This window comes from Macrobrachium nipponense, chromosome 6, assembly GCF_015104395.2.
Source record: "Macrobrachium nipponense isolate FS-2020 chromosome 6, ASM1510439v2, whole genome shotgun sequence".
In the NCBI taxonomy this organism is placed as follows: Eukaryota; Metazoa; Arthropoda; class Malacostraca; order Decapoda; family Palaemonidae; genus Macrobrachium; species Macrobrachium nipponense.
The window spans coordinates 30,713,925-30,728,152 of NC_061108.1; the positions used below are offsets into that span (position 1 = coordinate 30,713,925).

The following is a 14,228-nucleotide window of genomic DNA, read 5'->3' on the forward strand; positions in this document are numbered from 1 at the left end:
AGTCAAAAATCGACTTACCCCCCCCACCAAGCTGACTGACAAGGTCATAGCAAATGGTGCAGGCTTCTGGGTGCCAGACGATCATTGCGTTGTGGGTCGTGGCACACGGGGCGTGAGTCCTGCACTCATCATGGCGCAGGGGTCGTACAGCGTCGCGTTACACCCAGGACCTGACAGTTGGTAGCCTGTAAGTGGAAAGATACATAAGTATCAGGAGAACACTTACAACCTAACAATTGCTCCGCTGCATGCCGGAGCGTGAAAGTTAGATTAAACCAGAGCCCCGCCATAATACGTGTGGTAACTAGGCGGTTGGAGTTGTCTAAGGCTACGCCGGAGACAAGAGAAAATATCCAACCAGGTGTGGTGGTGAGCCATGAAACCACGACGGAGAACGACGGAGATGGTATACACACAGTTAGATAATACTAAAATTCACCGTAAAATTAGGGTACATCCTTATATTTATAACGAAATATATATAAATCTTTTCCCCGTCTACTAGAAGAGTGCCCGGGTAAGAAGCAAGCTCTCCTCCGGTAGCGGAAAAGGCAGGATATAGTAGGCAAGCAATAGACCACTAGTAGTGACCACCCCGCCCGCTGGCGGAGCCAGACGAACTATAACCAAATGGGCCCCGGCTGCAGCGGAGGCTCCGTTCGTTACAGTAGGGGAAAGGTGGGACTGAGCAATGGGGGGGGGGGGGGGTGGGGGGGGGGGGGGGGGGTTCCAGTGTAACGCTGGCGGGAGAGAGAGAGAGAGGGGGGGGGGAGGCCTACTCCTCCCCGTCCCAACAACTACCCGCTCGGTGACCCGGTACCCACCCGACAAGTGGTCGCCCTATACCCCAGCTGGGAGGAACTCCTGGCCTCCTCAGAGAAAGAGGGAGGAAGGCTACTGAGGTTGTCATGGTAACCAAGGAGTCCCCCAGACCCCTCCCTATACCTGGTAGGGGGGGAAGGGGAAGGGTAAGGTGCTATGGAACACGTGACCGCAAAAGTGGCCTAAGCCGCGATAGCAACACAACCGTGGAAGGGCCACGTGAACCAGACTGTACCAACGCATGGGACATGCACCTAGGCTAGCCTAACACCCTAAATAAAACTAAAAAATTTCATCGTAAAAGGTGGAAAAGACACTTTTAGTAAAAGAAAAAGAAGCCCAGGAGGAGGCAAACTGTTCCGAGGAACAGTTGACTACTCGGAGCCAGCGATAGCCGATGAAGAGCAAGAGCCGGGATGCTGGGCCAGAAACACAGAATAGCCCTAAATACCAAACTAAGAGAAAAGGTAAAAGGGCTGTCCTAGCTATAAAAAACGATGTAAAAAACGATGAACATGATATAGTAAGCCCATAAGTATAAGAAGTCCCAGTATAGAAGACCGGGAATTCTTAACATGAGGCGGCATGGCGCCGCCACGAGTCGACCGGGGAAGGAAACCGTATATGACCTATTAGAAAGGAAAATACTGGTCCCTGGAAGACTAAAATACGGTAAAATTACTACTTATGAAGCACTTAACTTAGCCGATGCGATGGCAGCACGTTCCATGGTGAATAAGGAGATAAATCCAAAGATAACACGGCACGAAAAAAGAAAAACGTACAACGTTTTGTACCGTCTAATTGATTAAGGATGACCGCTAGGGGCGCTGCTGTCGTGGCGTCGGTAATAGTAGTAGTAGCGGCCGCATCACCCCTTAGTATCAGCTCTCTCTGGTGGGGATTTTAGATTGGAAGGTCTAAATGGTGAATGACTCGTGGTAGTGTTCCCACTCGCCCCTATTCTCATACCGACACTTCTTTTATAGAGTGAGCGAGTCAGTTTTACTGACATTTTCTTAATTTTGTTTTTCTCTGGTAATTTTAGATTAATTTTGCCTAGAAAGAATGATGTTAAGGATACTTTCATAGGGCGACACGAGCCAATCACCCAGAAATAGATTTTTCCTACGTCAAAATCCCTTTATGATGAAAATCTGGTCCCTAGAAAATTAAATTTATAAAATTGCAGATGCAAATTACTGTTACTACAGAACTTTCTAGTACATGAAATTGAGTTTGTTTAACAAACCCACTATTTACTGGGCCTCATTACTCGTAAACCTTCAGTACGTATATAGTTTAGCCTTGATATTAAATTCTCAAATGTTGTTTTCAGAGTATAAATACTCACAAACTGTGTATTGCCTCAAAGTAATTTTTTAATGTTTCTTCATTCTTTTAGGCTGTAAACTAAGCAGCTTTTGCCTGTTTTTTGCCTAGGCTTCTTGCAAGTTGCCGATAGTATAGTTTTGCCCCATAAAGTTAATCTTGTGCCTTACATTAGGCCACACTTTTACATCAGTGTTGTTTACAGAGTGTAGGCGGTTCACTAAACGTTGTTAACAATTGCCTTAAATGAATCAATGTTTGATCAGAAGTTTGGATTATTATGCAAATGAGGTCTGCAATTAAATCTCCAATAGAGAAAAATGTGCATAGTAACTGCAGTGAGAAGTGACAGTGTTATGAATGTTGAGGAGGTGACTGTCTGTCCTACTATTGTTCCTGGACAAAAGTCCCTGTCCCGTTCCCTAGCACCAGGGAAAAGATATACCAAAGGTCCAAGGGATGTTGGTGGGCTTTGCCCACGGGCAGTAACCCCCCCTCTGCAATCTGTTGAGCCTGTGGTTCATTCCTAGGCTTCAACTGAACGTCATTTGAAAGGCGTTTCAGTGCATCACCTTTCCTCAGTGTCTGAATTTTCCAGCCTGGACAAGAAGCACCTGTATCGCTATCCTGCTTTGTTGCACCCGCTCAAGATATGCAGAGCTTGACGATTCCTCTCCTCTTATAGTTAAGAGGTACAGGGAGTTTAGCCCACAGCCTCCTGCAGCTTTCATGATCAGTCTGCTTCTCCAGTTCACCCTTACCTTTGCACCTCAGTTTCACATAAACCAAGGATACACAACATCTGTTGCACAAATTTTTGCTTTTGTATAGCTAAATATTTGGCAAAATCACCATTTTTGCATTCCTTGTTTTACATCACTCAATGTCTCCTCCACCCCCAAAAAAAATCACACAGCATAGCCACACATCATCCACCATCCATCTTGTTGAGATCTAACTTCTGCACCACTGACAGATGCTCACTCTTGACTCCAGGGGCATATAGTGCATATCACTGTATGCCTGTAATGCAATAAATTAGCATGTTGAAGGCAGTCCCCGGGTTACAGCTGTCTCAGTTTATGCCGTTTTGACTTTATGGCATTGCAACACTACGGTGCCATTAACACGATTTTTCAGCTCCATAAATCATTTGTATCTTGATTACAGCTCCAGCGCTTTTCATTCCTGTTATAATTATGATGTTCCAATCTACAGCGATTTTCGGCTTATGGTGTGCTGTCGGAAATGGAACCACCACTGTAAACTGGGAACTGCCTAAACTTAGGAAAGGTCTGCCCCATTTTGAAATCTTGTAGTTTAGTCATAGCACAAATAATCTGTCTATTAACCAAGCACAGAGCTGAAGATGGTGATACAGTTACCAGCAGACAAACAGTAAAGATACTAAATTGTGCAGGGTTTGTTGGGTAGAGGTATGCCCTGATCCGTTTGACACCTGTATGTTTAAATAGTCTTGAAACCCTGTGTCCATTATGCACTCAAGGCAAAATTCATGTGCCTGTAAATTTCTGAAATAAGTTTATGAACACCTTATCTTTTGGCCAGCCCGCTTATTACCAGTATCCACAATTAAGGATTTTAATTTAATGTTTTACTATTTATTCTTTACAGTTAGACATACATAGTGGCAAGCTAAGTTTTTATGTTTTTTATTTGACTGTTGTTGATAATGATATCATTTGATTTCTCTTAGGAGAGGATGTTACACTGCTAGGATGGGGAACTCAAGTACATGTTTTACGGGAAGTAGCACAGTTGGCACGTCAAGAACTCAATGTGTCATGTGAAGTGATTGATCTTGTCACTATTCTTCCTTGGGATAGACAAACAGTATTTGAAGTAAGTATTGTTGATTTAGTCATTTCTGTTGTACAATACAAAGATATGGTTTTATTTATGAAAACCTTAGAGTCAGTATAAATCAGTACCTAGAAGATTTATTTTAGGTAAAACACATGTACTAAATTTACCATTTTCATTGGGCAAATTAGGAAGGTTCATTATCATCATGTGTTCTTTGTTAGAATTTATTGTTTCAAAGTTAGATGTTTGATGATGAGTTCTCCACTCTTTAATAAACTGCACTTTGAAATCTCATCTTGTCCGAGCCCTCTTTAATACATACATGTAACATCTTAATCTGGGCCTATGTTTTCCCATTTGTAGTCAAAGTGCCACACTTATCAACCATTTCTCCAACTGAGTGCCCCTCTTTAGTTATCACCAAGTTGCTGATTATACAATTTTAACATTTCAAGTATGGTATTAGTACTAATAAGAAAAGTATTAATGATGAAAAAGTGATAGTGCTGTTTACTGTTATTCTGGTATGCTTTCATTGTTGAAAAAATAAGTTTTAAAATAGTCAGTAATGATTTAGGTGCAGTTACATGGGACTAAATATAATTGAAGAAGGCCACAGAGTTTAAAAATTATCAGTACAACAGTATAGGCCCTTACTGTTGCACTTCTAACATAGAAAGTAAACTGTAATGCCACTGGAATTTATTTTTGTTTTTTTTGGCATCCACAGAGTGTTAAGAAAACAGGTCGTCTGCTTGTTGCTCATGAAGCACCGATCACCAATGGATTTGGAGCAGAGATTGCTGCAGCTGTTCAGGTAGTGTGTTTTTAATGTTTTAGTAATGGTGAAGCACTTGAATATACTAGATTAAAAGCTATTAGACAAGAAATTTTACTTTACAATTTCTACATAACTTGCATCATATGTGATAATTACAGCTATAGTCATGATATACTAGTATTTGTTTACATCATGGTCTTAAAACCTAGAATTGAATACAGGTACTATTTTGAATTATATCATTTTGAAGTTTCCTCCAGACTCATGTTTATTGATATTGTATTTGTTCTTATTATTGAAGTACTACTATACTATATTTGAAAGTGAAAAATATTCATGCAAAGTACTGTACAGTATATTGTGATCGAAAAACTATCATAATTGAATATTCTTTAAAAGTTAATTTTTTTTGGTATTTAAGATAGGTTCTTAGTTATGTAAAGTCATAGTTACTTACATTGCTTTCATTCTGAATCCAACAGAAAGAATGCTTCCTCCATCTTGAAGCTCCCATTGAACGAGTATGTGGATTTGACACTCCATTTCCTCATATATTTGAGCCTTTCTACTTGCCTGACAAGTGGCGTTGTCTTAGTGCCATTAAAAAACTAGTCAAATATTAGGTTAGAGAATTTTAATAAGAACTAAGTGATAAATATGTAGATTTTTCAAGTAGTTAGGTAGTTTTTTTTTTTTTCCTTTTTGACAGCAGTTGGTCCACACCATTCATTGAAAAATACTAGCGACAAAGCATTTTATGTATGTTCTGTAGGTGAAGATTATGATTTGAATAAATGCAAGTTATACTTGTGATAGAAATCTACAGCTGCATGTCATCCTTTAATTATTTTCTTAGGAATTTGATTTATTGTACGCAGCACATACTTATTATATATACAAACATGTAAATGAACTTATGTATTATTTAGTTTAGTTTCTTTTATCTTTTAGTGCCAAAAGCATTCAATATTTCCATTTTATAATAAGAAAAAGAACATGTTAGACCAGTTTCATAACTCAAATAAATGAAAAGAAATGTGTGGCATAGTGAATTGCAAGATATGGACGTCTTAGAAAATAGTTAGAGGTTCTTGTAATGTGAAAATACCAGTTGTGTTGAGATGCACTGATTTGCCATGTTGTTCCACTATTAGTGGACATCATGGAATGTATTAACATCTTGATTGTACAATATGTAGTATGAATTTCTTTTAAATGTTGGTACAAATAGAGTTTAGATGGCAACACTGTGTGTTATATAATAGTATTATTAATTGTAGGTATTAGATGGGTTTTCAGACAAAAAAATATTAACAAACAGTAGCTGATTGACAAGGAATAAATGTAACTTGAGTTCTCAGCTTCACTTTGAATTTTAGTTAATTTTTGATGTGTAAATATGACGAAGGTCCATGGTGATATTTGCAATAAAATGGGTCTTGCAAATATAAATCATTTGAAGTATTTTTTAATGTGAAAATCACTAAAAGTTTTATTACAGCTATATATCCATCAAAACTTTTTGTAATAAATTTACTGCTTGATGTATAGTATTTTCTAATATTAAGGTGACCATTCTAGTATGTACATTTACTGTATTTAGGAAATAACTAGAGAATCAAGCATTTGAATTTATTAACTTCTGTCTATGAAACAAATATAGTAGCTATTTGAGAATCTTAGTATTAGTTGTATGTAAAGTGCAAAAAATATCTTGAATGGATAATTGACGAAGAAATGTGCTTTATGGATGCATTTCAATAATTCAAGATATTTATGTAATTACAAATCCAATAACATGAGCAAGATAATGTCCACATGTAATTGTACTTATTGAGATAGTAAGTCAGTGAACTTTATAGTAAAAAAATATGATGTATGTTTTCAGTTTCTTGCTTTGGCTATAGATTATGAACTAAATCTTTATCTTTGAAAACTTGAAGTTTTTTTTTTCTTTATTCCTTAGACAAGTGACAAAGCCAAATTTGTACATTAGGTTTTTTTTTTGTCCGTCTCAAAATTGAAAGATTGTTGTTTGTAACAGGTGCGTAATGTTTTCAAGTTTGCATTCACTTCTTGGATTCAGATTACGGCAGCTGATGTTTTAGTAGTTGGAAACTCTTCTTTAATCCTGAATTTTGTTCATGAAACTTACCTGTCAGATATATATATAGCTGTATTTTTCCGAATCCGACAGAAATTTAAACACTTACGACACACGCAGTGGGAGTCAGGTGGTTAGTACCCATTCCCCCCGCCGCTGGAGGCGGGTATCAGGAATCATTCCCATTTTCTATTCATAATTTTTCTGTCGCCGGTGCTGGAAACACCTGTTTGCAGCACCTCCGTCCAGATTTTGGAAACTACTAGCTACTTGAGTATCCCTTTTGGTTTTTCTTTGGTATCTGAATTGGATCGGTGGCTTGGCACACGTTGACTTTGGTTTGATTTGAATTTGGTATTGATTTTTCTTTGATCAAGATGTCAGGGTCTAGTTCTGCTAGCGCTAGATTTTGTTCCATGTCTGAATGTAGAGGGTAGGTACTGAAAGCTTCAGTAGACCCACATTCTGTTTGTAAAGTTTGCAGGGGGAATGAATGTACGTTTGAAAGTCGTTGTAAGGAGTGTGAAAGACTAACAGAGTCGGAATGGAAAAGGCGTATGAAACCTATCTTAAGAAACTTGAGCGAGATAGGTTAAGGAGGTCTTCCTCCAGGAGTGTTTCAGGTAGGCAGATTTAAATTATTCTCCTGCTACCCTCCTTCTGTAGATTATGCTCCTACCCCTGTAGTGTTGCCTCCGGCTCCTGAGACAGTGTCGGTAGAAGGTAATACATTATCGCTAATTCTTGAGTCGATTCGTAACTTAGAATCAAAAGTGTTAGCTCTGGAGAGCAAAAGTGAAGAGAAGTGCAGTGAAAGTGCCCCTTGTGTAGTGGAGGGTGCGTCAGATCGGCCTCATTCCGCCTCTAGACCTAGACCTCTGCTTGACTCCCAGATTACGGGGAGAGAGCATGTCGAAAGTCGAAGGAGGGTTACGAGGAACCCCCACCGATCTGGCGTGCCTTCGGCAGCTTCTGACGAACATACCCAGACTGCCAAGGAGCGGTGCGCCGTGCACGTCTTCTCAAGGAGTGCTTTTCTTCTTCTGAAGCTTCCTCCCCGCGCAAGGGGTGGAGCTCTCATACCGCATCACGTCCGCTGAAAAGGACGGCTCGCGTGCGGGACGCTTCACGTCCAAGTTGTTCTCCGGAACTTTGCTCGTCGCCCGATAGTGCGTTTGCTGCTTTTCCTCCGCAGAAGAAGCGTAAGGATTATTCGGAGGCGGAGTCTTCCCTAGATGTTTTCTTTCGAGCGCCGCAGTCGCTCTAAGGTGCGTGAAGCGGCGGTTCCTGGGAGTAGCAAGAAGGCGGTCCCCTCGCCACTCTCCTGCTCACAGGATCAGCCCCTCCCCAGAAAAGGAGGCTTCACCTACAAGCAAGATTCTCCAGTCTCTTCAGCAGCAACTTCGAGATGTTTTTCCTTCTGAGAGAGACTGTTCCACGTCGCCGTAAGAAGGATGACAATCTTCCTGTGAAGAGGTCGAGGCGTTCTCCCTCCCTCTCTCCTCGCTCGTCTCTCTCTCCGTTTGAGTCTCCCTCTAGAGTTCGTTCTGCTCCCCAGCAACTTTCTAGAGGAGGCGAGAAATCGTTTCTCGCTCTCGGGAAGCGGTTGTTTCCGCTGATACGAAACTTGTGGATAAGAAGAGAGTTTCTTTAGATGCCGAGCGCGCTTCTGTGAAAGTCAAACGCGCTTTTGTGGACGCCGAACGTGACTCGGTGCAAGTTTCGCGAGCGCCAGTGGACGCTCAGCGAGTTTTAGTGGACGCTCGGCGTGCACCAGTGGAACGCTCGGCGCGCATCAGTGGACGCTCGGCGCGCACCAGTGGACGCTCAGCGCGCACAAGTGGACGCCAGGTGTACACCTGCGGCGTTGACGCGCGCTCTGTCGGCGCCAGTAGATTGGCTTCGGACGCCAAACGCGCGCCTACGGACGTCAGTTTTCCACTTCCGCAAGCACAAGCGGAGGCGGGAACTCTTCCTGTTCGCCGTTCTTTCTCTTTTGAGAAAGCTCGGACTCTTCTTTACTTCCTCCGACTTCTCCAGTGTCTGAAGAGGAAGTTAGTGACGCTTTCGTCGAAGTGGACGAAGAAACAGCAGTTGGCGCCAGTTTCGACGGACTACAAGGTTTTGACTCGTTTTACTTCAGTCAGTCTTTGCAGACACTTTCCAACCTGAAGCTCCACGTACTCCTCCCTCTCAGTTTTCGTCTTCCAAAGCTGCTAAGATCTCGGGCTTTGTGAGAATGAAGAAATCGCTTTCTACGAAGCAAGCTTTTAGAAAGGTCCATGATTGGATGTGGAAAAGAGGAAAGCTTCGGGCAAGACTTCTTTCGCTTTACCACCTTCAAGACTCGGTGGCAAAGCTGGTATGTGGTATGAGACGGGAGAAAACGTCGGAGTCAAGCTCCAGCCTCAGCTCAAGGAGACTTTGGTAGCATTGTAGACGCCACCAGAAGATCTTTTTTGTCTTCCTCGAAGGTCTCGTGGACACATAGCGAGTTAGACTTTCACCTTAAAGGCCTCTTCGGACACTAGAGGTCTTTAATTTTCTTGACTGGTGCCTGGGAGTATTGGATGCCAGGTCCAGGAGTTCTGATTCCATCAGTCTGGGGGAGCTGTCCAGTGTATTGTCTTGCATGGACAAGGCCGTCAGGGATGGTCTGAGGAATTGCTGCTCCATTTCAGCACGGGACTGCTTAAGAAAAAAAGAGCACTTTTTTGCAATTTTACTACAAGTCGGTCTCACCAGCGCAAAAAGCGGATCTTCTTTTCGCTCCTTTCTCAGAACATCTCTTCCCCCAGTCTATGGTAAAGGACATAGCTGCTAGTCTCCAGGAGAAAGCAACTCAAGACCTTCTGGCACAGTCTTCTAGGAAGCTACTACTTCTTCGTCTTCTGGGTCCTCTGCTTTGAAGAAGTCGAAGCCCTTTCGATCCGCTTCTTCCTCGAAGCCCAGCCCCTCGAGGAAGAGGCTCTTCAGAGGCAAGACTCCCGCTCCTTCCAAGAGCAAGAAGTGAGAGGAAGTCCTTCAGACCACCGGTAGGAGCCAGGCTTCTACATTTCGCGAAAGCTTGGGAAGAGAGAGGTGCCGACGCTTGGTCTCTGGACATCGTCAAGAAGGGGTACAGAATTCCTTTATTCATGATGTTACCCCCGCTGTCTTCGACACCAAAGGATTTGTCGCCGTCGATATCAGGGAGAAAAGCAGAAGTGCTTCACGATCTACTAGATCAAATGATCGAGAAGCAGGCAGTGGAACAGGTCTTCGACCAGAGTCTCCGGGGTTTTTACAACCGTCTGTTCCTAGTGCCGAAAGCAGTCAGGGGGGTGGCGCCCCGTTCTGGATGTCAGCAGTCTGAATCGCTTCGTTACCAAGCAGAAGTTCAAGATGGAGACACCTCAATCCGTGCTTGCAGCTTTAAGACCGGGGGATTGGATGGTCTCGTTAGACCTTCAGGACGCATACTTTCACGTCCCCATCCATCCCCGTTCAAGGAAATACCTGCGGTTTGTCCTGAAAGGGAAGATTTTCCAATTCAGGGCACTCTGCTTCGGTCTCAGCACGGCGCCGATGGTGTTCACCGTTCTTATGAAGAACGTTGCGAGGTGGCTCCATCTTGCGGAAATAAGGATCTCTCTCTACCTAGACGACTGGCTTATTCGAGCCTCATCGCCAGACAGGTGTCTGAAGGACCTTCACACGACTCTGTCGTTAGCGAAGTCCCTGGGGACTTCTGGTGAATCTCGAGAAGTCGCATCTGACTCCTTCTCAATCCTTAGTCTATCTGGGGATTCAGATGGACTCAGTGGCTTTTCGGGCTTTTCCGTCCCAGGGGCGACAACTTCAATGCCTGGACAAAGTGTCGGCCTTTCTAGGGAAGGAAACGTGCTCGGTGAGGGAATGGATGAGTCTGCTGGGGACCATTTCCTCACTGGAGAAGTTTGTTTCTCTGGGAAGGTTGCACCTCCGCCACTTCAGTTCTTCCTCTCAAGCAATTGGTCACGCAAACAGGATCTAGAAGAGGTCTTGTTTTTGACGGAGGAAGTGAAAAAGCACCTCAAATGGTGGTTGGATCCAAAGAAGCTTGCGGAAGGACTTTCGCTCAAGCTTCGGAACCCCGACCTAGTGTTGTTCTCCGACGCGTCCTCCACGGGTTGGGGAGCAACACTGGAGGGAGAGAAGTGTCAGGCCACCTGGAGAGGGGAAACAGGTGTCCTGGCACATCAATCTAAAAGAACTCTCAGCGGTTTACCTTGCTCTAAGGTTCTTCGAGGAGGAAGTCTCCAGCAAAGTGGTTCAGATAAACTGGACAACACCACAGCCTTGGCATACCTCAGGAAACAGGGGGAACTCACTCTCATTCTCTGTTCGTCATCGCGAGGAATATCCTGATTTGGGCGAAGTCGCAAAACGTCACGATTCTGACAAGGTTTGTGTCAGGCGTGAAAACGTGGCGAGCGGACCTTCTCAGTCGGCAAGGACAGCTTCTGCCGACGGAATGGACCCTTCATCAGGAAGTATGCCAGGCGCTATGGAAGCTGTGGGGACGTCCTCATGTGGACGTTTTCGCAACTTCCCGAACGAAGAGACTTCCGCTGTATTGCTCCCCAGTTCTGGACCCGGGGGCAGTGGCAGTAGACGCCCTACTGTGGAATTGGTCGGGACTAGATATTTACGCTTTTCCCCCATTCAAAATCCTCGGGGAAGTAATGAGAAGTTCGCTGCATCAGAAGGAGCGAGAATGACCCTCATCGCCCCACCTTCTGGCCAGCGGCCGACTGGTTCACGGAGGTGATGTCCTTCCTAGTAGACTTTCCGAGGACTCTGCCCCTAAGGAAAGATCTACTCAGACAGCCCCACTTCGAGAGGTACCACAAAAACCTCCCCGCTCTGAGTCTGACTGCGTTCAGACTATCAAGAAGTTGGCCAGAGCGAGGGGTTTTTCAAGACCTGTGGCAACGGCGATTGCCACCGCAAGGAGGCCCTCCTCAATCGCAGTTTACCAATCAAAGTGGGCTGTCTTTAGAAGTTGGTGCAGAAGGAAGGGCATTTCCTCCACCTCAACCTCTGTGAGCCAGATAGCAGATTTCCTTCTTCACCTTAGGAAAGAAGCGAAACTAGCCGTTCCCACGATTAAAGGCTACAGAAGCGTGCTTTCTGTGGTCTTCAGACATAGAGGACTCGACTTAGCGAATGATAAAGACATTCATGATCTCATTAGATCATTTGAGACTGTGAAAGTTCTCCAACCTAAAAGTACCATCGTGGAACTTAGACGTGGTACTGAAGTTTCTCATGTCCGAGTCAATTTGAACCGCTCCATTTAGCCTCGCTTAGGAATCTTACTAAGAAGACTATTTTCCTAACCGCTCTTGGCGACGGCGAAGAGGGTTAGCGAAATTCAAGTCATAAGCAAGCATATTGGGTTCAAGGATCATAGTGCAGTTTGTTCCTTAAGTCCTACGTTCTTAGCAAAGAACGAGAACCCTTCCAACCCTTGGCCGAGAACGTTCGATCAAGGGGTTGTCGGAGCTAGTGGGACCTGAAGCTGAGAGAGTCCTGTGTCCTGTCAGGGCTCTCAAGTTTTATTTGCAGAGAACCAGAGCAGCAGAGGTTCTTCGGAGAACTTGTGGTGCTCTGTGAAAAAACCAGATCTTCCGATGTCGAAGAATGCACTGGCGTTCTTCTTAAGAAGTACGGTTAAGGAAGCCCATGAAAAGTGTAGTGAAAGTGACATGGAGCTTCTGAAAGTGAAAGCCCACGAGTTGAGGGCTATTGCTACTTCGGTGGCTTTTCACAAAAATATGGCAATCAAAGACATTTTGAGCGCCACTTATTGGCGAAGCAATTCGGTGTTCGCTTCACACTACCTGCGGGAGGTGAAAGCAACATACGAAAATTGTTACTCGCTCGGACCATACGTCGCTGCAGACACTGTTTTGGGGGCAGGCAGGTAGCGCTCATCCTATCCTTTAATGGTTTAGGGGAGTTTTTAACTTGTGTTATGGTTGTGGGGTGACGCCTGCGGCGGATCTCCCTTCCATTAGCTTAGTTCTATGTGGGGTATACTTTTGGTAGGCTACGCCATGGTGGTTGGTTTTTTTATTCGTGCCCTCATTTGTATGGTCAATGGTCTAGTCACGTCGTGGGTCTCGCCCCTGTTTGACAGATCATCTGGGGAGTGCACCAGCTATTATAGGTCTCTACCTCGCTGGCAACTCTAGTAGCACAAGCAGACTTACGCGGTCAGTAACCACGAAGTCAGCTATGCTAACAGGTAAGGAATCAAGATATCAATTATCTGCATATATGTTTTCCTAAAATCTTCTATTCTGTCTACTCCCACCACCAAAGGTGGGATTCAGCATATATATATCTGACAGGTAAGTTTCATGAACAAAATGATATTGTAATGATACAATTAAGTTTGTTCATACTTACCTGGCAGATATATATAATCAAGTACCCACCCACCTCCCCTCAGGAGACAGTGGAAATAAAAAATTATGAATAGAAAATGGGAATGATTCCTGATACCCGCCTCCCAGCGGCGGGATGGGGAATGGTACTAACCACCTGACTCCCACTGCGTGTGTCGTAAGTGTTTAAATTCTGTCGGATTCGGAAAAATACAGCTATATATATATCTGCCAGGTAAGTATGAACAAACTTAATTGTATCATTACAATATCATATTTGAAAACTTGCTCAAGTTATGTGATGAAGTAAATTAAAATGCTTATTGATAAAAGTTACAGATCATAATTATGAAGTTTTCATTACTATTTGGTGGCCCTTTCATTGACTAAAGGAATCAGAGTGTATAATAGCAATAGGCTTATCTGCCTAATAAAACAAAGAAAAGAAAAACGGAAATTACAGCTCATTTTATAGAAAGATGAGGCAAAGCTTTGTTGTTCTCATTAATGATTTCACCTGAATAACTAAACTACATTTAAAAATGTATAGGTACTTAATTTTTAATTTAGATAAAGTAGATTTTAACACAGTTAAGAGTTGATTGCCTTCACTCATCCTTGAGGTATAGAATTAAGGCAGTTCAGATCATCCAAAGAGCTTGTTTTAGCAAACAGAAAATAAAATAGTTCTTATTAATAAATGCTGAGGGTGTGAAATATGATTTATACTAGGCGTTAACTTGAATCTGATGCAGGTTTTCATGTGATGGGTTTGTAATTCATGACAATAGAATCAATTAATTTTTAGTTTTAAGAAGCTGTGGACTCAAAGTTGTGTGTAAAATTATGGTGTAGGCCGTCATAGGGTATGAATATATATTTTTTAATTATCTATCTTTTCATTGTTATCCTTATCATTGATGGAAGGATTAGCATTTGATGTGAC

The 14,228-nt window shown here is 43.2% G+C and overlaps 1 protein-coding gene across 1 annotated transcript in view; it reads left to right on the plus strand.

The window, feature by feature from the left end:
* LOC135216770 (2-oxoisovalerate dehydrogenase subunit beta, mitochondrial-like) overlaps positions 1–5,735 on the plus strand; it is a 47,470-nt gene extending 41,735 nt beyond the window's left edge. Inside the window, exons 6-8 of the mRNA XM_064252245.1 lie at positions 3,872–4,017; positions 4,712–4,798; positions 5,245–5,735. Of these exons, the coding sequence (XP_064108315.1) occupies positions 3,872–4,017; positions 4,712–4,798; positions 5,245–5,385 (374 nt within the window). The 3' untranslated portion in view covers positions 5,386–5,735. The remainder of the gene's footprint in view (positions 1–3,871; positions 4,018–4,711; positions 4,799–5,244) is intronic.
* Positions 5,736–14,228: the final 8,493 nt, after the last annotated feature.